The sequence below is a fragment of the Arvicola amphibius genome, chromosome 9, assembly GCF_903992535.2.
Source record: "Arvicola amphibius chromosome 9, mArvAmp1.2, whole genome shotgun sequence".
NCBI classification, from domain to species: domain Eukaryota; kingdom Metazoa; phylum Chordata; class Mammalia; order Rodentia; family Cricetidae; genus Arvicola; species Arvicola amphibius.
The window spans coordinates 71,135,485-71,154,461 of NC_052055.2; the positions used below are offsets into that span (position 1 = coordinate 71,135,485).

The following is an 18,977-nucleotide window of genomic DNA, read 5'->3' on the forward strand; positions in this document are numbered from 1 at the left end:
TCAGAACAGGCTATCACATCCCTGAAACTGAAGGTAGAGATGGTTGTGAGCCATAATGTGGATGCTGGGAATTGAACTCAGGTCCTCTGGAAGAGTAGCCAGTGCTCTTAACCTTGAGCTATCTCTCCAACCCCTCTTAATGGGATATTTATTTATTATTTTACATGATGCTTTTTTGTCTGCATGTGTGTCTAAGTACCAGTGTTGTATCTTGTGTTCACGGAGGCCAGAAGAGAGAGTTGAGCTGGGCCCCTGAAAATGGAGGTTGTAAACTACCATGTGGGTGCTGGGAATTGTTTTTCTCAAGATTTATTTTTATTTCATGTGTGTAAGTGTTTTACCTTTATGTATGTAAGTGTGTGCCTGGTCCCATTTTACCAGCACAGGTGCCAAAAGAGGGTGTTAGCCTCCCTGTAACTGGAGTTACTGCCAGTTGTGAACTGCTGCTTATGTGGGTGCTGGGAACTGAACCCAAGTCCTCTGGAAGAGCAGCCAGTGCTCTTACCCAATGAGCCGTCTCTCCAGCCCCTCTTAATGGTATTTCTAAACCTTCAAACCTCACTCAAATGGATCCACTTCCAGAGTTGATCCAGCATACCCCTGTGCTCAGCGTACACATTACTGATTCCTTTGAGGTCGGTGTTTGGGGAGGCCTAGTTTGAGATGAGGCGGGGCCAGCCTTGGCCCTCTCTGACCTCCTTCCCTGTGTTGCTTCTCTGCTTCAGTGAGTACTACCACTTCCGCCAGGCCTGGGTGCCTCTGCGTTGGATGTCCCCAGAGGCCATCCTGGAGGGCGATTTCTCCACTAAGTCTGATGTCTGGGCCTTCGGTGTGCTGATGTGGGAGGTATTCACTCATGGAGAGATGCCCCATGGCGGACAGGCAGATGATGAAGTGCTGGCAGGTAAGTAGCCATGTTCCTGAGAGATGATTCTGGATGTGACCCCACCTTCCCCATCCCACCTCTGCTTGCTCAGCCCCCAGGGTTATTGAGCCTACCTCCTCCCTTAGGGATGGTACTTATCAGTTAGGAAGATCTGACCTCTCCAGCTGTTAAAAGTACGTAAATATATATGGGCCAGTAGGATGGCTCGCCAATAAATAATTTTAACTAGGTGTGGTGGTGCACACCTTTAATCTCAGTACTAGGGAGGCACAGGCAAGCGGATCTCTGAGTTTGAGGACAGCCTGGTCTACAAAGTCAAGTTCAGGAAATCCAGAGCTAGACAGAGAAACCCTGTCTCAAACAAACAAACAAAGTAGTTTTAAAAAATACTGAGAAGCAGGCTCAGGTTGAATGGGAAGTGATAGACCCTGGCTAGAATATGAGAAGCCCTGGGTTCTTCCCCAGTTCTACAAAACACAAAACTAACTTACTGGGAAACTTTCATACTGGATAGCAAATAACACCTATCTTCAGTGCCTCTGTCAGTAACTTCAGCTCCAACAGAGTGAACTGGGGAGCAGGGTTATCTCTTTGTCTATACGATATTTGCCATACTCCTTAGAATGTGGTACCCACCCATCATTGACCACTACTCCCCAGAGCAGCGACCCAAGCATGGCTGCTGGGGAAACTGCACACAGTCCGACAGGTATTGAGAAATCATTTAACATCCATGCTAACACTCTGACTCCTGTCTGCCGTGCAGACCTGCAGGCTGGGAAGGCTCGACTTCCACAGCCCGAAGGCTGCCCCTCTAAGCTCTATCGGCTGATGCAGCGCTGCTGGGCCCTGAACCCCAAGGACCGACCCTCCTTCAGTGAGATCGCCAGCACTCTGGGAGACAGCCCTGCAGACAGCAAGCAGTGAGGAAGCCTTGCAGGCTGTGCTTCAGGATGGCATGGACAGGGAAGAGCATCTCTTGAGGGGAGCCTGAAGCATGATGGACGAGAGTACCCTGTCCTTCTTGGCCTGGGGTCCCTACCCAAGCACAGAGCCACTGGGGAGGCTAAGACATTGGACTGGGCATCTTTCTTTGCCACCCCTTTCCTCATCAGGGACAGTATGGGTGCCTCAGGTAACCCCGACTTCTGGTCTGAGACTTCTTTTGGCCGGGTCCAGCTCTGCCACTCATCTGCCAATGTTGCCTAGGGAGGGCTGGGCTTGGGCCGAGCTAGGTTTGGGGAACTTCTTTACTAATATACGTGAGTTCCAGGATAGCTCTGGGCACACTGGACCAACAGGCCGCTAGGCTAATGAGTCCCACCTGGGGGTCTAGCGGATTGTGGAGGACATAGTAGTTGAGTCCTCCCCACTGTGGACTTGTGCACACAAACCAGACCTGTGCCCCCATCCCCTTTCCTCATCCCAAGTGCCTGGCAGATGAAGTGTTCAGGGCTTTTGACACTTATATAACCCGCCCTTTTTGTATGCACCGTGGGCGGCTTTTTTATGTAACTGCAGCGTTGGGTGGGTGGGCATGGGGAGGTCTGGGTGAACCCTAGAGGAATTGGGGAGGGTGGGCCACCCCTGCCTCATACTTTTATTGTTGTTGTTGTTATTGTTTGTTTTCTGTTTTTTTTTTTTTACACTCGCTGCTCTCAATAAAGAAGCCTTTTTTACAGTCTGTTTGTAAGATTCCACTTTCTTTGCTCATGAAAGATGTTCTTTTTTCTTCTCTTCGCTGATGAGAAGGGGCAGTGTGACTTCATTTCAGCTAGTCGGGTGTGGACAGGACTGGCTAGTAGATACTGGCCCTGCTTTCCAGTTTCCAGATGTTTTGTGATCCGTCTTAACCTGTGTGACAGCCGCTTATTCTTTGCCGGTGACTTGGTCCTCACACTCGGGATGTAGATGGACGATGGGGGACTATCAAAGAAAACAGGAAAGCTAGGAAGGCCAGGGCTGGAGAGATGATGGCTCAGTGGTTAAGAGCACTGGCTGCTCTTCCAGAGGACTTGGATTCAGTTCCCAGCACCCATATAAGCAGCAGTTCACAACTGGCAGTAACTCCAGTTACAGGGAGGCTAACACCCTCTTTTGGCACCTGTGCTGGTAAAATGGGACCAGGCACACACTTACATACATAAAGGTAAAACACTTATACACATGAAATAAAAATAAATCTTGAGAAAAACAACAAAAAAAAATGAGCTGGGAAATGGCTCAGTGGTTAAGATCTCGTGTTTATTGTTTTTGAAGAGGACCCAGGTTCAGTTCCCAGCACCCACAACACAGCTCACAACTATCTGTAACTCCAGTTCCAGGGAGCAAGGCTCCCTCTTCTGTTCTCAGGTATCAGGCATACAAATGACACACATACATACATTCAGGCAAAACACTGATATACACAAATTGTGTGTTTTTATATATGTAAAGAATATTATATATGTATGTAAAGACTATCTAGAGTGTATATATTATGGAGATATATTTGGAAAGTACCTCAGGAGGCAGAGGCTAGAGAATTGTGAGCTCCAGGCCAGCCTGAGCTACATAGCCAGGCTCTGTCCCAAAGAAAACAAATAAGAGCCCTCCATTGATAGAGTGCTTGCCTGGCATGCATGAAACCCTGTTAGATCTCCAGCCATAGACTGTAATCCTAGAATCTGGTTGGGAGAGGCAGGAGGATCAAGGCCAAGGACTGGATAGATGGCTCAGCCATTAAGAGCACACACTGGCAGGGCTGGAGAGATGGCTCAGAGGTTAAGAATACTGACTTTCCTTCCAGAGGTTCTGAGTTCAATTCCCAGCAACCACTTGGTGGTGGCTCACAACCATCTGTAATGAGATCCGGCGCCCTCCTCTGGCCTGCAGGCACACATGCAGCCAGAACACTGTATACATAATAAATAAATAAATCTTAAAAAAAAAAAAAAAAAGCACACACTGGCTACTCTTCCGGAGCACCCAGTGGCAATTCCCAGTACCCACCTGGCTGCTCACAACTGTCTCTAACTTCAGTTCCAGGGTATCTGGCCTCCATGGCACCAGGCATACACATAGAACACCCACATATCAGCTATATAAAAAAGGTAGCTCCTGGATCCTCTTCCGTGACCACTACCTCAGTCACAGCCATTTTCTTGGTGTTTCCTTCCCCCTGCCTGCATGGATGGACTCTGTGGCACCCCCCCCCCCACTGTCTCTGAAGGCCACCAGTTAGGACAGTCAGCCTTATTTGGAGGTAAAACTGACTAGTATTGTTAGTTTGTGTGTGACAGGAACTCATGTGCGGCCCAAAAATGATCTTTAACCCACTGCATAGCTGCGGTTGCTCTTGAACTCCTGATTTTCCTGCCTCTTCCTCCCAAGTGCTAGGATGACAGGCATGTGTCGCCATTCCCAATTCAAAATCTTAACCCTGATTTTTTGTGTAGCCAACATCAAAACCCATTTAACTCAGCTCTGCCTTGTTTGAGTTTTGCTTGAATGTAAGAGAAAACAGGTAAAAGTGTAATTCTGACTGGAAACCGTCTGGTGGTAGGTACAATGTACATAAATTACAATGTACTTTTTGTCCTAGACCTAGTCTAGAGCTAAGTAGTGCTAGTGCTTGCACCACGGCTTTCTAGAATCTGCCTTTCTAGGAAGGCAGTGGGGACAAAAGGCAGCATAGATGAAGTCATCCTCAGTAGGTCGAGACACAACAGAGTAGCCCAGGAGAAAAAGCAGCTCCTTGGAAGGAAGGAAAGCGGAGGACAGGGTAGGGTTCTTCCCAGCACCTCCCACTGTGGGTGTGAATGGGTACCGCCTTGCTCCCACTGTGGATGTGATGGGGGTACCACCTTGCTCCCACTGTGGGTGTGATGGGGTACCGCCTTGCTCCCACTGTGGATGTGATGGGGTACCGCCTTGCTCCCACTGTGGATGTGATGGGGGTACCGCCTTGCTCCCAGTGTGGATGTGATGGGGTACCGCCTTGGTCCACTGTGGATGTGATGGAGTAGCGCCTTGCTCCCGCTGTGGGTGTGATGGGGTACCACCTTGCTCCCGCTGTGGGTGTGATGGGGTACCGCCTTGGTCCTGCTGTGGGTGTGGTGGGGTACCGCCTTGGTCCTGCTGTGGGTGTGATGGGGTACCGCCTTGCAGTATAGGACTTAAAATTCTTTGGAAGCTGAGTGGGGCTGCTGTGGATTTCAGACTCTCCCACCTCCATGACCCTACCCCACTCTATCTGTGGCCCATGAATCCTTCCAGAATCTATGTATCTGACCTATTCTGCCTCTTAAGCTAATGCATTCCTAGGTTTAAGTACCTGTGGAGCAAATTAGAGGGGAAATGGGAGCTAAGAATGATCCTGGTTCCTGTTTTTAGCTCAGGCTGGTCTGGAACTCAGACCAATGCACGGTCATGCTCCACCACACCCAGCCCATGCGGGAGGTCTTTGCAGCTGGGTGTGGTGGCTCCCGCTCTTTCTGGGAGCACTAGAGGGTTGGAGTAGGGGAGGACTAGATGTTCAAAGTCATCCTCAGCTTTATAGTAAGTTCGATACCAGCCTGTGCTCTTTGTTTGTGTATGTATGGGAGAGGGTGTGAAGCCATAGGATAGTCTTGACTGCCATTCCTCAGAAGCTGCTCACTGTGGGTTTTCTTGTTTTTTAAAATTTAGTATATTTTATTTGTGTGTGTTTGCACAGTGTTTATGCGAGGACGGAGGACAACTTTCAAGAGTTGGTCCTTTCCTTCCACCATGTTGTCCCAGGGTTTGAACTCATGCTTGGCAGTAATTGCCTTTACCCACTGAGCCATGTCACCAACTTAGACTTGTTTTTAAAGACATTGTCTCTCATTCAACTGCCAAGTAGGGTAGCCTGAATGACCGGGGTCCCCAGGTGTCTGCCTGTATCCTCTCAACACTGAAATCGATACAAATATGTGCCACCATAGCTGCTTCCTGCCCCCCAGACAGGGTTTCTAGACTGGCCTCAAACTCTCAGAGAGATCTGCCTGCCTCTGCCTCCCAAGTGCTGGGATTAAATGCATGCACCACCTGCTTCTAATTTATAGCTGACTTTTTTGACGTGAGTTCTGGGGCTTAAACTCAGATCTTCATGCTTTCTAAGCAAGCATTTCACCGACTGAGCCGTCACCTAGGTCTTTAATCTTGTGTGTGTGTGTGGGGGGGGTGAGCCATCACCAAAATCCTTAATCTCGTGGGCTGGTCTATTACTAAGTCTATTATTAGTCTACTACTAAGACTAGCCTTTGGACCCATGATCATTCTTCTGGTGACCCTGCCTTGGCCTCCTCAGTGTTGCAGGCATAAGCCACCACATCTGGCTGACTTGTTCAAATACTTATGTTGATACCAGTACAACAAACCAATCACTTTATCTTCTTCCCAAGGGCACTTAAAGGAAACCCATGTCATTAAACACACCAGGATGTTCATTCATGGGCTGGGGAGATTTTCGACAGGCAGCTACACGTAACTAGCCCCAGACAACTATTGTGGATTCCTTTACTCCCACCCCCGTTAAATCTGTACTCAGAACCTGAGGGATGGGTAACAACGGCAGAGATGGGCCAGGTCTCTTGTTTCCAGGCGCAGGCCTACCAAAAGGCAGATAGGCTTCGTATTTCGTATATTTCGATACTTTGAGTAGTTTTGCTGTGTGGTCCTGGCTGGCCTGGCACTCACTACATAGGTCAGGCTGGTCCTGAACTCGGAGCAATCCCCCTGCCTCAACCTCAGGGAAAAGCTGGAATTAAATGTGTGCACCATCCCATTCAGCCAGATTTGAGTAATTTCTGTAACAGGCGTTCAAGCTATTTTCTCTATCTTGGAGCAAAGATTCAAGACTCTCGGACCCTTAACGTGGGCTTTGTAACGCCCACGTTTTAACCTTGACGTCTTTTCTCCTTACTCCTATCCTCACTGGCCCGGGTGTGCTGTATCCTCTAGAACACCCCCTTTCAGCACAGCCGGCAGCTGGAAGTCTTCACTGACCTCTCGCTCTCCGCCCTGCTCCCACCATGGATGGGAGGCCGTCTCTGCACCTCCTCCTCTTCCAGATGTGTGCCAAAGACCCCCCCAGTGGAGAGGATGAGGAATGATGTGACCTCGCTGCTAGACTTGTGGGAAAGTGTTGATCCTTTGAAAGGAGAGAAGGGGAAGTGGGGGGGGGGGGCGGGATGGGACGAGTGGAGCCGCTGGGCTGAAGGAGTCTAAACACTCACACTCCCTTGGCTCCAACCACTTTACCTTCCCCAGGAAGTGATGGAAGCGCTCCAGTCTATTCCTACACTCCTTCGCTGGAATTAGGGAGTGTTTTTCCTTATTCGCTTCCAACCCCCAATCCACTCAGGGGTTCCCTCTTCTCGGCGAGCCAGTATTCCAGTCCTCTCCTAGGCTTCCTCGGTGCCAGCCCCTCTCAATACTCCACCACGCTTCACCCCTTGGAGGCGGAGCTGGCTCGCCCCGACTGTTCCTTTAAGGAGTTGTCCCCGCCCCTCTCGGAATCGCGGTCTGACGCCGGATGACAGCAGCGAGTTCGGTATGTCTATGCAAATAAGTGTCCCCTTCGGGCCAATGGGGAGCGGAGGTGCCGGAAGCGCGGACCAATAGGGCGGGGGCGCTGGGGCTCACCATATAAGGAGCGGCCTCGCCATAAAAGGAAACATTGTATCTCTTTATATGGGGGGGGGAAGGGTTGGGGGATACCTCCGCCGCCAGCGCGTGGTCCCGGCCCCCTCCACCCGCGGTCTCGGCCGCGGCCAGCAGCCCCTGCCCCCCGGGGGACGCTGACGGCCGCAGGGCGCGCCTCCCCAGCACACGGACAGGGGGCGCTGCGCGCGGCCTGGGGCAACCCCGGCCATAGGGGCAGGAAAGTAGGGCCCAGGTCGGCCCGGGCGTGCAGGGGCCGTGGGTTCGCAGCGGCGGCCGCGGCAGCGAGAGCGGCTCCAGCAGCGACGGGAGTGAGTGCCCGGTGGAGCCGGGGAGCCGATGGCGGCGGCGGCCCCGATTCCTCGCTGACTTGCCTGTCCGCCCTCCTGCATTGAGCGCCATGTTACCGAGCCAAGCTGGGGCCGCGGCGGCTCTGGGCCGGGGCTCGGCCCTGGGGGGCAGCCTGAACCGGACCCCGACGGGGCGGCCGGGCGGCGGAGGCGGCAGTGGGACTCGTGGGGCGAACGGGGGCCGGGTTCCCGGGAACGGCGCGGGGCTCGGCCCGGGCCGTCTGGAGCGGGAGGCTGCAGCGGCAGCGGCGCCCACCCCGGCGCCCACCGCCGGGGCCCTCTACAGCGGCAGCGAGGGCGACTCTGAGTCCGGCGAGGAGGAGGAGCTGGGCGCCGAGCGGCGCGGCCTCAAGCGGAGCCTGAGCGAGATGGAGCTCGGCGTGGTGGTCGGTGGGCCCGAGGCGGCGGCGGCAGCCGCTGGGGGCTACGGGCCGGTGAGCGGTGCGGTGAGCGGGGCCAAGCCGGGGAAGAAGACCCGGGGCCGCGTGAAGATCAAGATGGAGTTCATCGACAACAAGCTGCGGCGCTATACGACCTTCAGCAAGAGGAAGACAGGCATCATGAAGAAGGTACCGGAGCCGGAGGTTGGCGCGCCCCGGGGGGACCCGGAGGGTGGGTGCGCGCTAGGGTAGCCCGGGAGCGAGATAGAGCCGAGGCGGAGGTGAGAGGCGGCGAGTCCGCAGAAGGTGTGTAGGAGGGAATGGTTGTACACGGGCCGAGCGAAAGGGGAGGGGCCGCCGGGGAAAAGTGGGGAGAGGGGAGATGCTGCGAACGTCCGGAATCCAGGGCTAAGGCGCCGAGGTGGGAGTGACCAGCGCGCGGGAGAAAGAGGGACCTGGAGGAGTGCAGGAGTGAAGAGGGGCCGGCAGGAAGGTGGATAACCAGACGCGGGGGTCAGCCGATCCACTGTGTCCTGGTGTGCGGGAAGGGTGGTGGGAAGGGGAGCAGAAGGTTTTGAGGTGAGCAGGCTGGAGTTAGATGACAGCAGGGAGCGAGCGTGAGTGGGAGGAAAGGTGGGCATCGCTGAGTTGTGCGGGCTTGAAGGACAGGCAGGGTTAGGGACCAGGTAAGAAAGCTGGGCGGGAGAACTGCTACTGCCTTGAGGACCGGCAAGCAGGGACCAAGTCCCGCCCTGGCCATGTGTCTTCCGTCGCTTTCTCTGGAAATCTCATGCTGCCCGCAGGACTGGCTACAGAATCACCGGTCTTTGGGACAAGTAGGGTTTCCAGCTCTAGGGCAAATCAGTGAATGCAGTGTTGGAGACAGAAAGATTTGTAGAGGTATCTTTTGCCAGTCGATAGCCTATGAAAAGTGGTGAGGATAGGGGTCGTCCTGGAGTCTAGGAGATACAGGAAGGGATGAAAGCAGAGGAACTGGAAGACAACCTGCAACCTGGGAACCAGTGTTATCTGTTCCTTGTAGAAGCTGAAACACCTTCCAAAGTGGGTTGTGCAATTTAGCAGGTGATCCCATCCCTGGGCTCATGGCAGAGTATCTGTTGCAAACATGGTCTCATCGTTTTGGGCACTATCTTATCAGTGACCCTGGATCAGGTTTTGGGAGAAGGTAGTAAGTACCTTGGGTCCTCCCTTGTCCTTCTATCCCAAGGCAAAGGAAAAGGGCAGTATAGCATTACAGAGCAAAAGGAGTTTGGCTGTGGCAACAGGTTAGAGCCTGTGCAGTGTCCTGGCAGGAAGCATGGACAGTTGCACACTTAGATGGCTGTTGTTACTAATGTGATGTGTGAATTCAGCGTGGTAGGATTTCACTGACAGTGAGGAGGAAGCGCATGCCAGGTAGTGTTAGGGGATAGCTAACTGGGTCTTTCTGTGTCCCCTCGAGGTTATATGCTCAATCCCTGGAAGCTATTTCTGTTTGCTTCGAGTGTCTGCAGTCCATGGGACAGCGTCTTCAAGGACATAGGTAGCTTTTCCGCTGGCAGCTCACTTTCAGATATCTAGATAGGACCCTGCTCCAGTCACTGGAGACGAAGGTCATCGCTGGAGATCACCACATAATTTCCCCAGGGAAGTAGAGAGGCGATTCTGACCTGCCCCTCTCCCTCCCAACTCCCCAGGCCTATGAGCTGTCCACGCTGACAGGGACACAGGTGCTGTTGCTGGTGGCCAGTGAGACAGGCCATGTGTATACCTTTGCCACCCGCAAACTGCAGCCCATGATCACCAGTGAGACCGGCAAGGCACTGATTCAGACCTGCCTCAACTCGCCAGACTCTCCACCCCGCTCAGACCCCACCACAGACCAGAGAATGAGTGCCACTGGCTTTGAAGAGCCGGATCTCACCTACCAGGTGTCGGAATCCGACAGCAGTGGGGAAACCAAGGTGTGTTGTTGGGGTCACCTGTGTAAAGGGAGGGAAGTAAAGAAGGTCCCTTTCCTTTCTTGGCCTAGTACAGGTAAACAGATACTCTTAGGGATGTGGAGTGGGACCAGTTAAGGGTCCTTATCCTAGGAGACAGGTGTCCATCCTCCATTCCTGACAGGAGGCCGTCCCCCAAGATAAGCGGGCGGCCTCCGTGCCCATATAAGGCCGGCTCGGGCTCCACGCCGGCCTCCCGCCCGCAGCCCGCCTGCCTGGCAAGGCCTTTGCATTCCTCCCGCCAGCTGTCTCCCCGCTGGGGGCGGGGGTGTAGCTTAGCCCTGCCCTCCTGGAAGGCTGGGAATAGGAAGGGAGCCCCCGAATCCAGGGTCCTGGGAACCCACTGCTGTTGCCAAGAGGCTGTCAGATTGGGCAAGGAACTACCATAATAGCGAGCCTCATCCCAGGTGTTCGGGATACCCAGGCCTGGGCTGTTAGGGAAAGCTCTGGCCTGCTACTAAGGATGCCGGCTCTAGTTACGCCGCCTCCCCCTTACTCCTGGTAAGGAGAGAGGGGCGGGTCTTCCTGCTTGCTGTCTGTGGAGCTCCACCTTCCGGGTGCTTAGCTAATTGACCAATGGAAGGAAGCGGCACTGTTTGCCTTAGCAACGCCTCTACCAACCAAAGGCCTTGGGGCCGGTCGCTTAGCAAACATCCCGGGCTGACCCACCCCGGGTTTTTGAATCAAGTCGGATCTGGGCCTGGCGGCTTGTTTCTCAACTCCTGGCTTCTTCTTCCTTACTCGAAGAACAGAGGCCCTTAGAGGAGAGAGTCAATACTCCAGGTTTCCCCTTGTTTTACTTACCTGTTATCTGCAATCATTTTCTGGTGTGTGTAGGCCTCATTTCTGTGCCTGTGGGTAAGTCCCCTGGTAGTTGGTCTTTGGCTAAAGTGCTTCACTGTCAAACCTTCATGAGCTTTCTTTTCTTTGAAAATCCCGAACCCTGCCATAGAGCATCAGTTCAGAACCGTAAGAACCCTTTTGAAGAGAATTTAAGCCCTACCCTCTCACGTTTTGAAGAGGAAATAAAGCTCATAAAAGGGAAGTTATCATCTCAGGGTCACCCAGACAGTCAGTGCCAGAGCTGAAAACAGACCATGACCGAGGTCCGTGCGGGTCCCTGGAGTGGAGAACGCGCACGAGCTCTCACTGTTTGTTTTGAGCTTGACGTAAGCCTAGATGCTTCTCTCTGAGTGATTTCAGGAATGTCGCCCCGTTTAATCTTAACAGCCTCCGAGTTAAGTAATTGTAGTTTTTCATTGTTTGTTTGTAATATTTATATTTTGAGACAAGATCTCTGTGTGGTCCTGATTGTCCTGGAACACATTATGTAGCCCAGACTGGCCTTGAACTCACAGATCTGCCTCCTCTGCCTCACAAGTGCTGGGATCAAAGGCAAGCGCCACCAAACCTGGTGTTATTTTTAAGCTTTGAGGCAAGGTTGCACTGCGTAGATGAGACTAGACAACCGTTAGGACGTGAGGCCACGCCATCGTACCCAACAGTGTTATGACTTGTGTGGTGCAAGTAAATGGTATAACTGGGGTTTTATGACTGAAGCCCAGTTTCTGCTTGAATTCTCAATTCACACAAAGCTGCTGCAGGGATGAAGCTCACTGCTCCATCTTTACTCTGGGTATAGGACACACTGAAGCCAGCATTCACAGTCACCAACCTGCCGGGTACCACCTCCACCATCCAAACAGCACCCAGCACCTCAACCACCATGCAAGTCAGCAGCGGCCCCTCCTTCCCCATCACCAACTACCTGGCACCAGTGTCTGCTAGCGTCAGCCCCAGTGCTGTCAGCAGTGCCAACGGGACTGTGCTCAAGAGTACAGGCAGTGGTCCTGTCTCCTCTGGGGGCCTGATGCAGCTGCCTACCAGCTTCACCCTCATGCCTGGTGAGTTACAAGGGGCAAGGAGAGGTTGGTTCTCCCTGGGACAGATTGAGACTATAAGAGTGACTTTAGGGCTAGCTCCAGGAGGACCTCTTTCTTTGCTCAGAGAAGGTGGACATGGGTTAGAGTCAAAGAGAATCCTCTTATGTCCAGTGAGATCCCTGCTGGTGGGGTAGGCAGTTTCAGCTCTTCAGTCTGGTCTGGTCTGGCTAGCTCACCCTTAGTCCTCTGTCACTGTGGGGAGATAGTTGTTCTGCCACTTTTCTGATGTGACTAGAGGGCAGCTTATGTCCTTGATGGGTTAAGGATAGCTCTGGGTCAGCTGAGGAAGATGGAAGTCACTTCATTCTGGATGTGAAGGACCTTTTCAGGTCCCAGGGGAAAGTGATAGAATTGGGAACCAGTGTGCGGGTCCCTGGGACTATAGTACTCCAGCATGTTTGGTGAAAGCAACAAACTGCATGGGATGGAGCCCAAGTAAAACACTGTGTCTTGTAGGTGGGGCAGTGGCCCAGCAGGTCCCTGTGCAGGCCATTCAGGTGCACCAGGCCCCACAGCAAGCGTCTCCCTCTCGTGACAGCAGCACAGACCTCACGCAGACCTCCTCCAGCGGGACAGGTATAACTCCTTGTCACCCCCCCCCCATGCCCTGCCTTCCTACAAGAAGTCTAGCAGAAGGTGCTTAGCAGTCTGGCTCCTGTACTGAGGACCCCAAGGGAATTTACTAAAGTAGGAACTGGGGTTTTGGTCTCAAGTTTATAGGAAAGCCAAGTGAGCGGGGCTGGGGTTTGAACCCTGCTCTGCAGTGGGGATGTGGAGTCAAGGAAGAACTAAGGAAGTGCTGGGAAATTATTTGGTCACTGCCATGGAAGAGGCAGTTGGTGTATTCGTCACCAGATGGGAGTGGCTGTGATTCCTCTCAGCTATCTCTGGTCATTTCAGGAATTAGAGCGAACTCTCACATGTAAGTTACTGTCGTTCCAACCTTACTACAGTGTGGTCTAGGGACCCAAGTACCTAAGAACTTGGGGTTTTCAGAAGCTCCAGTGTTACCTCAAACCCAGTGAGTCAGGATTTGCACTTTAACAAGGTTCCTGCGTTGGCTTTGGAGAAGTGATTGTCTCAAGGATGGACTGGTTAGGTGTAAGTTCAGGAAGGGGAGAGGAAGGAGCAGGTGGAAATGTAGTGAGTAGTGCAGTCCCGGGAGAGGGCCATCGCTGTGATGAAGGGTCTGGGAGCAGAGAGTCGGGTCCTAGCATCCCGCTCAGAAGAAAACGTCAGGCTCTTTTTCAGTGGATGGCAAGGAACAAAGAAGCAGTCTTTTGTCAGTTGTGACGCAGAGCGTGGTCCCCAGACCCTAGAGGCTGGACTCCTGGGGCAGGATGAGAGAGCAGTGGGATCAGCTCCCTGACGTGTGTCTGTGTTTTCCAGTGACGTTGCCCGCCACCATCATGACGTCGTCTATACCCACAACTGTGGGTGGCCACATGATGTACCCTAGTCCCCATGCAGTGATGTATGCCCCCACCTCGGGCCTGGCTGATGGCAGCCTCACCGTGCTCAATGCCTTCTCCCAGGCACCATCCACCATGCAGGTGTCCCACAGCCAGGTCCAGGAGCAAGGTGAGGGAAGGGCCAGGGCTGAAGACAGTAGGGCCATTTCTCCCTTCTACAGGCACTCAGATGTGCCCTAGCTCCAACACCGAGATGCATTCTCCCCTCCTATTTATGTCTCTCCCCAACGCCCACTTATATCCCTGCACAAATACACAGACTTGGATATTCTCACATTCACTGGACAATTGTACTTGTTCATGTGGACACCCACGCACACTTAAACCCTTGCACTACAGGCACCCTCATGCATTGCATGAGACACTTTGGGGCACACATCCTTTGGCACATGTCTGAAGCTCCCCAGTCACTTATGTATATCACACCTCCGCTATCTAGAGGTCCTCCTGAGCACGAAAATGAGTATTCCCCGTGCTTTCCAATGCAGGTGGTGTCCCTCAGGTGTTCCTGACAGCACCCTCTGGGACCGTGCAGATCCCTGTTTCTGCAGTTCAGCTTCACCAGGTAAGTGGGCAAGGTGGACCGCCCACCCCCTCTCACCCCATCCCACTCAGCCAGTCTTCCCTAGCCAAGGGGCCCATCTGTTTCTGCTCAGACCTGTGTTGGACGGCAGGCCAGTAGGGGGCGCATGAACCTGCTTGTCTTCCCTACTCCTTCCTCATACTCCTCCTTCCCTGCAGATGGCTGTGATAGGGCAGCAAGCTGGGAGCAGCAGCAACCTCACCGAGCTACAGGTGGTGAACTTGGACGCCACCCACAGCACCAAGAGTGAATGATCCGCCCGCCACCCTGGACAGACGGCCCAAGGGACGGCACCACTTATTTATTGTTGCCTTTTCACGTTTTCTTTACACACATTGACTGGCCGAAGGAGGGAGGCGGGGAGAAGGAGTGGGCAGCCACAGGACTATGCCCTCTCACTCCAGCCAAAGAAATGGGCCTGCCTGCCCTCCACCTGCCCTCCCTCACCCTCCCCTCTTTCCTGCTCCACCAGTCATGCTGTTGATGGTAGAGCCGTCCTCCCTCCTCAGACCCCTTGCCAGCTTGGCTCAATGTTTGCTATGAGTATTCGCTTACCCAGTGGGACTGTGCCCACCTTCCCACTCACAGGCCTTCTGTGGGACTGGGCGCAATGTCCCCCTCTGAGGAAGCATTTGGGGCCCTCTCTCCAGCCTCTTTGGTGACCTCTGGTTAGTTCTGTGTTTGCCACAGTCTGGGTCAAAAGAGCCCTGCCCCTGCCCCTCAGGGAGCCAAGTGGGAGAGATGGGGGTTTCTTCCCTCGTGCTGCCACCCTCTGCCCCCTTCAGCTCCTGAATGACTGGGCCTGTGCACTGGACAGGTTACTGGGGCCACCTGCCCTGCCTTGCCGCTCTTGGGTTGGAGGGAACCTCCCGCGTTCTCTCTTCCCATTTGTCTTCCCCCTTCTCCCAGCTGCTTTACTTAAAAGTTGATTTTGAACTTTTTATTTGAGGAGATGAAGTGAAAACAAATCTATAAATATATATTTTTAAAATATTTAACTTTTTTTTAATGGCGTTTTTCTCATCCCCTTCCCTGCCCAAACTCCCCTTTCCTGGGGAGCCCTTAGGCTCTCTAAAACTGGTTGGGCCCCTGGGGACAGCCACCCCATGAGCTGGGGTCCACCAGTGTGTATGGGGGGAGATTCTGGGTTTGCCCCACGTCCTGGGTTCTTTCCAGGAGAAAGCTGGGGGAGGGGCCCTCGGGCCATGCCCCAAAAGTGGGGGGAGGGTGACCCACAACTGTAGGCCTCTTTTGTCCTGTAGGGTTGTGACTAGGAAGAGGGAGACCAAAAGTGGGGTGGGGGGGAGACAGAGGAGATTTCATTTGTGCCACAGCATGGTCATTGCAGTCTTGCGTTACCCCAGACTTGCAGCTACCTGGGGCCCAAGTTGCAGTGAGCAGGATGGGGTCTGGGAGGTGGGGAGACACAGGAATGGGGGTCATATAGGAGCAGCTCTTGTGCTGAGCGCAGCAATGGAGAGCCAGAAATGGGCAGCTCTCCCAGGGAGTGAGCAGCTACTGTAACTTTTTTAAATTAAGACAAAAAGCCTTGAAGAAAATGACTTTATTTTTCTAAGTGTAACCTCAGTATTTATGTAATTTGTACAGGGCCATGCCCCACCCCCCTAGAACCTGCTTGGGGACCTTGAGGGTGGGCTAGCATAGGGGGAGGGTATTTTACCCTGTGTCAGCCAGCCTAAACCACCTGTTTCCAGTGAGGGAGCTTTTTCAGGATGGTACTTGGGGTGGAGTGTTAACCCTTGCTACTGCCCTCAGTAGGCACTTGCCTGCTTCTGAGGTTAAGTGAGGGGTGGGGAGGGGTTGTGCACAGCCGAGGTATCCCGGGGATGATCTGCTGACATGTTGGAGAACCTCCCAACCTCTAATTCCCATTGCTGTCTTCCCCAGCTGGGGATGCCACCATTCTGGGCTTTCTCCTGGAAATAGCTGGGGCCTTGGGTGGCTTTCAAGACTGGGGCATGGTAAATCAGGGGTCAGAGTGGGGGAGCTTGGGACTCAGGTCTGTAACTGCCCAGCCCCTTTCTCTGCTCTTGTCCACTCCACCACCACCTCTCACTCACCACTTCCCCAACACATAGGAGGAGATGTGAGTTCCTCCTCACAAAAGGTAGATCCAGTGAGTGAATCAGGCAAAGTGCTAGAACGCGTACTGTGTGACTGTGGCCTTGGGAGAACCTGCTTGTCGGGATTGAGGTGGCATTTATATGTGCAGCAACCCTTGGTGTTTCCCTTCCTAAGTGGCTCTGGGGTGTGTGTGCTTATGTTTGAGTGAATGTCTGTGTGAATGTGGGGTGTATGTGGGTATATCAGTGGTTTCTACTTCCCTGGGATGTTGACCCAGGAATAGTGGACATGGTCACATCCTATGTACAGAGCTTTCTTTTGTATTAAAAAAAATACTCTTTCAATAAATGTATCATTTTTGTGCACAGACTGGGGTCTTTGACTGTGTCTTTGGGATCTTTGCAGCATAAGGAGGGAGGAGGGAATGCAAACTCGCCTAAATTCTGCTCCCGATTGAAGAAATCTGGGCTAGGGACTTTCTTGCTATGCATGGTTTTGTTAGCAGCTCAGGGCAGTTCAGTGGTTTTACCTAAAAGTCAAAGTGGAAGAACTAACAATACCTAACGCAGGGTTTGGGTAGTACTGGGAAACTTAAGAACACAAAGGTGGTCAGAGGGTGGTGGGAATACGGGCTAACAATCCAGGAGTGGGTGCTAATCATAGGTGGATGAGGAAAATGGACCCCCGGTGGAGAGAGGTTGCTTCACACCTGACTAGCTGGAACGGACGCTGGTTGCGGACTCCTCCGGCTAGTACGCATGCTCCATTCACGCGCCGTTTTGCCACGCTCGTAGTGGGCCACGGTGGGACCCGTAGCCGCCGGGCCTGTGCGTGTACCCGGCGTGTGACCCGGAAAGGAGTTGTGGAGGAGGCGGGCCGAGCTGTGGGACCCGCTGCTGGATGCCAGTGAGGGTCGAGCCGGGCGGTGAGAGGTAGGAGCTCTGCGCCGACTGGTCCCTTCCCCTTCCCCAGCCTCAAATCCCTCACCCCCTCTCCCTGGGACTGGAGAGGGAAGTAGGGTCTCGCTGGTCCTGTCAGCTCGCGCGACCGCGCCCGCCATCCTCGCCCCCACCCCCACTCCCTAGACCATTCCCAGCTCGGTGCTGGGCCGGCTCCTCAGTCTCTGGAGTCTAGCACGGGCGGACGCGGTCACGCTGCTTTCTGTTGAGTCCCCGCGGCCAGGCGTCACCTTCACGCCTGGTCTAGGTCCTCCCTATGCCGTTCCCGCCCCCCAGGCCAAGCGGGTAACTGACTTGGTCCTGTGCTAATGAACAGCCGCTGTGGCATCGATGGTTAGCTCCTAGCCTTCCTGCCATGCTAAGTGGATCCATCCCCATTGAGGCTCACGTCTTACTTGATTGACTCCTTCTCTGTGTATCCTGACATGCCGGCCTGCTCTGTTCACCATTTCTTCATCGTGATTGCCTTCCATTCTACTCTCCCCATTGCACCTACACTGCTTCAAATCACACAAACCTTTTTTCTCATCATTTTATTCCCAATAATAGTCTGCCTCAATACCCATTCCCATCTGCTGCCTGCTGCCTACTGTCTCCATCAAAGAATAGTATTAGATTATGTAGTAATACACTTTTACTGAGCACTTACAGGCTTGACTATGTGCAGTTTTGTTTTTGTTTTTTTAAAAGATGGTCTTACTATGTAGTTGGGGTTGGCCTGGACCTTTCTGTGTAGCCCAGCCTAGCTTCAAAGTGGTGATTTTCTTGCCTCAGCCTATATAGGCATGTGCCAGCACACCATGCTTAAATTCATAGCCTTTAAATAAGAGATTTATGGGACTAGAGGTGTAGTTCAGTTGGTAGAGTGCTTTCCTGGCATCTATGAAGCTCTGGATTCAGTCCCCAGCACCCATATAGTTCTGACAACCTGACAACATCTATAACTATAGTTCCAGGGGATCTAAGTCCCTCTTCTGGCCTCCAAGGGCACCAGGCAAGCACAGGGTATACAAACATAAGGCAAAACACACACACACACCCCATACATAATATATAATAAATATTTTTTTAAAAATAAATAATAAATATGTGAATGAATGTTTTGTCTGTCTGTCTGTCGTATGTATGTATGTGTACCATGTGTATGCAGTGCCTTGGAAGTCAGAAGAGGGTGTCAGACCTCTGGAACTGGAGTTACAGATGGTCTTGAGCTGCCACGCGGGTGCTGGGTGCTGACCCTGGGTCATCTCATATGGTAGCAAGTGCTTTTTTTAAAAAAAAGATTTTATTTATTTATTATGTATACAATATTCTGCCTGCATGTATGCCTGCAGGTCAGAAGAGGACATCAGATCTCATTATAGATGGTTGTGAGCCACCATGTGGTTGCTGGGAATTGAACTCAGGATCTCTGGAAGAGCAGCCAGTGTTCTTAACCACTGAACCATCTCTCCGACCCAGCGGCAAGTGCTCTTAACCCCTGTGCCGTTTCTTCAGTACCCATAGCCCCCTCCCCCAGTGCTTGACCTCTCACACGCTAGGCAGGGCCACTACTTTTGAGCTCTAGCCCCACCCTCTTCCATTCCTGAAATGCTTCATCTCCTTGCTCTTTTCATTGCAGTCTCCTCTCATGGAATATATATCTTATATAGA

General features: G+C 52.9%; 3 protein-coding genes across 5 annotated transcripts in view; all 3 read left to right on the forward strand.

Annotated features, from left to right (window-relative positions):
* Ptk7 (protein tyrosine kinase 7 (inactive)) overlaps positions 1–2,412 on the forward strand; it is a 64,446-nt gene extending 62,034 nt beyond the window's left edge. Inside the window, exons 19-20 of the mRNA XM_038342536.1 lie at positions 726–904; positions 1,653–2,412. Coding sequence (XP_038198464.1) covers positions 726–904; positions 1,653–1,813 — 340 coding nt within the window. The 3' untranslated portion in view covers positions 1,814–2,412. The remainder of the gene's footprint in view (positions 1–725; positions 905–1,652) is intronic.
* Positions 2,413–7,607: 5,195 nt separating this feature from the next.
* On the forward strand, positions 7,608–16,734 carry Srf (serum response factor). 2 transcript variants are annotated; one of them, XM_038343685.2, is made up of 7 exons: positions 7,608–8,471; positions 9,980–10,246; positions 11,925–12,186; positions 12,682–12,801; positions 13,615–13,806; positions 14,186–14,262; positions 14,439–16,734. In XM_038343685.2, exons 1-7 carry the CDS (start codon positions 7,953–7,955, stop codon positions 14,532–14,534), a joined length of 1,533 nt encoding a protein of 510 aa, XP_038199613.1. In that variant the 5' UTR covers positions 7,608–7,952; the 3' UTR covers positions 14,535–16,734. The 2 variants fall into 2 exon arrangements, with proteins under 2 accessions (XP_038199613.1, XP_038199614.1); XM_038343686.2 differs by lacking the exon at positions 13,615–13,806.
* Positions 16,735–17,165: 431 nt separating this feature from the next.
* The window catches only part of Cul9 (cullin 9), a 40,648-nt gene continuing 38,836 nt past the window's right edge, over positions 17,166–18,977 (forward strand). For both annotated transcript variants that reach the window (XM_038342469.1, XM_038342470.1), the window contains exon 1: positions 17,166–17,297. The gene's annotated coding sequence lies outside the window, so the exon portion shown is untranslated. The remainder of the gene's footprint in view (positions 17,298–18,977) is intronic.

Excerpts from the sequence above, each read along its gene's own strand:
- Srf (XM_038343685.2), top strand. The coding sequence starts at position 7,953 with ATGTTACCGAGCCAAGCTGGGGCCGCGGCGGCTCTGGGCCGGGGCTCG. Across the intron at positions 8,472-9,979 it reads AGACAGGCATCATGAAGAAG|GCCTATGAGCTGTCCACGCT; the intron begins GTACCGGAGCCG and ends CCAACTCCCCAG. Across the intron at positions 10,247-11,924 it reads ACAGCAGTGGGGAAACCAAG|GACACACTGAAGCCAGCATT; the intron begins GTGTGTTGTTGG and ends CTCTGGGTATAG.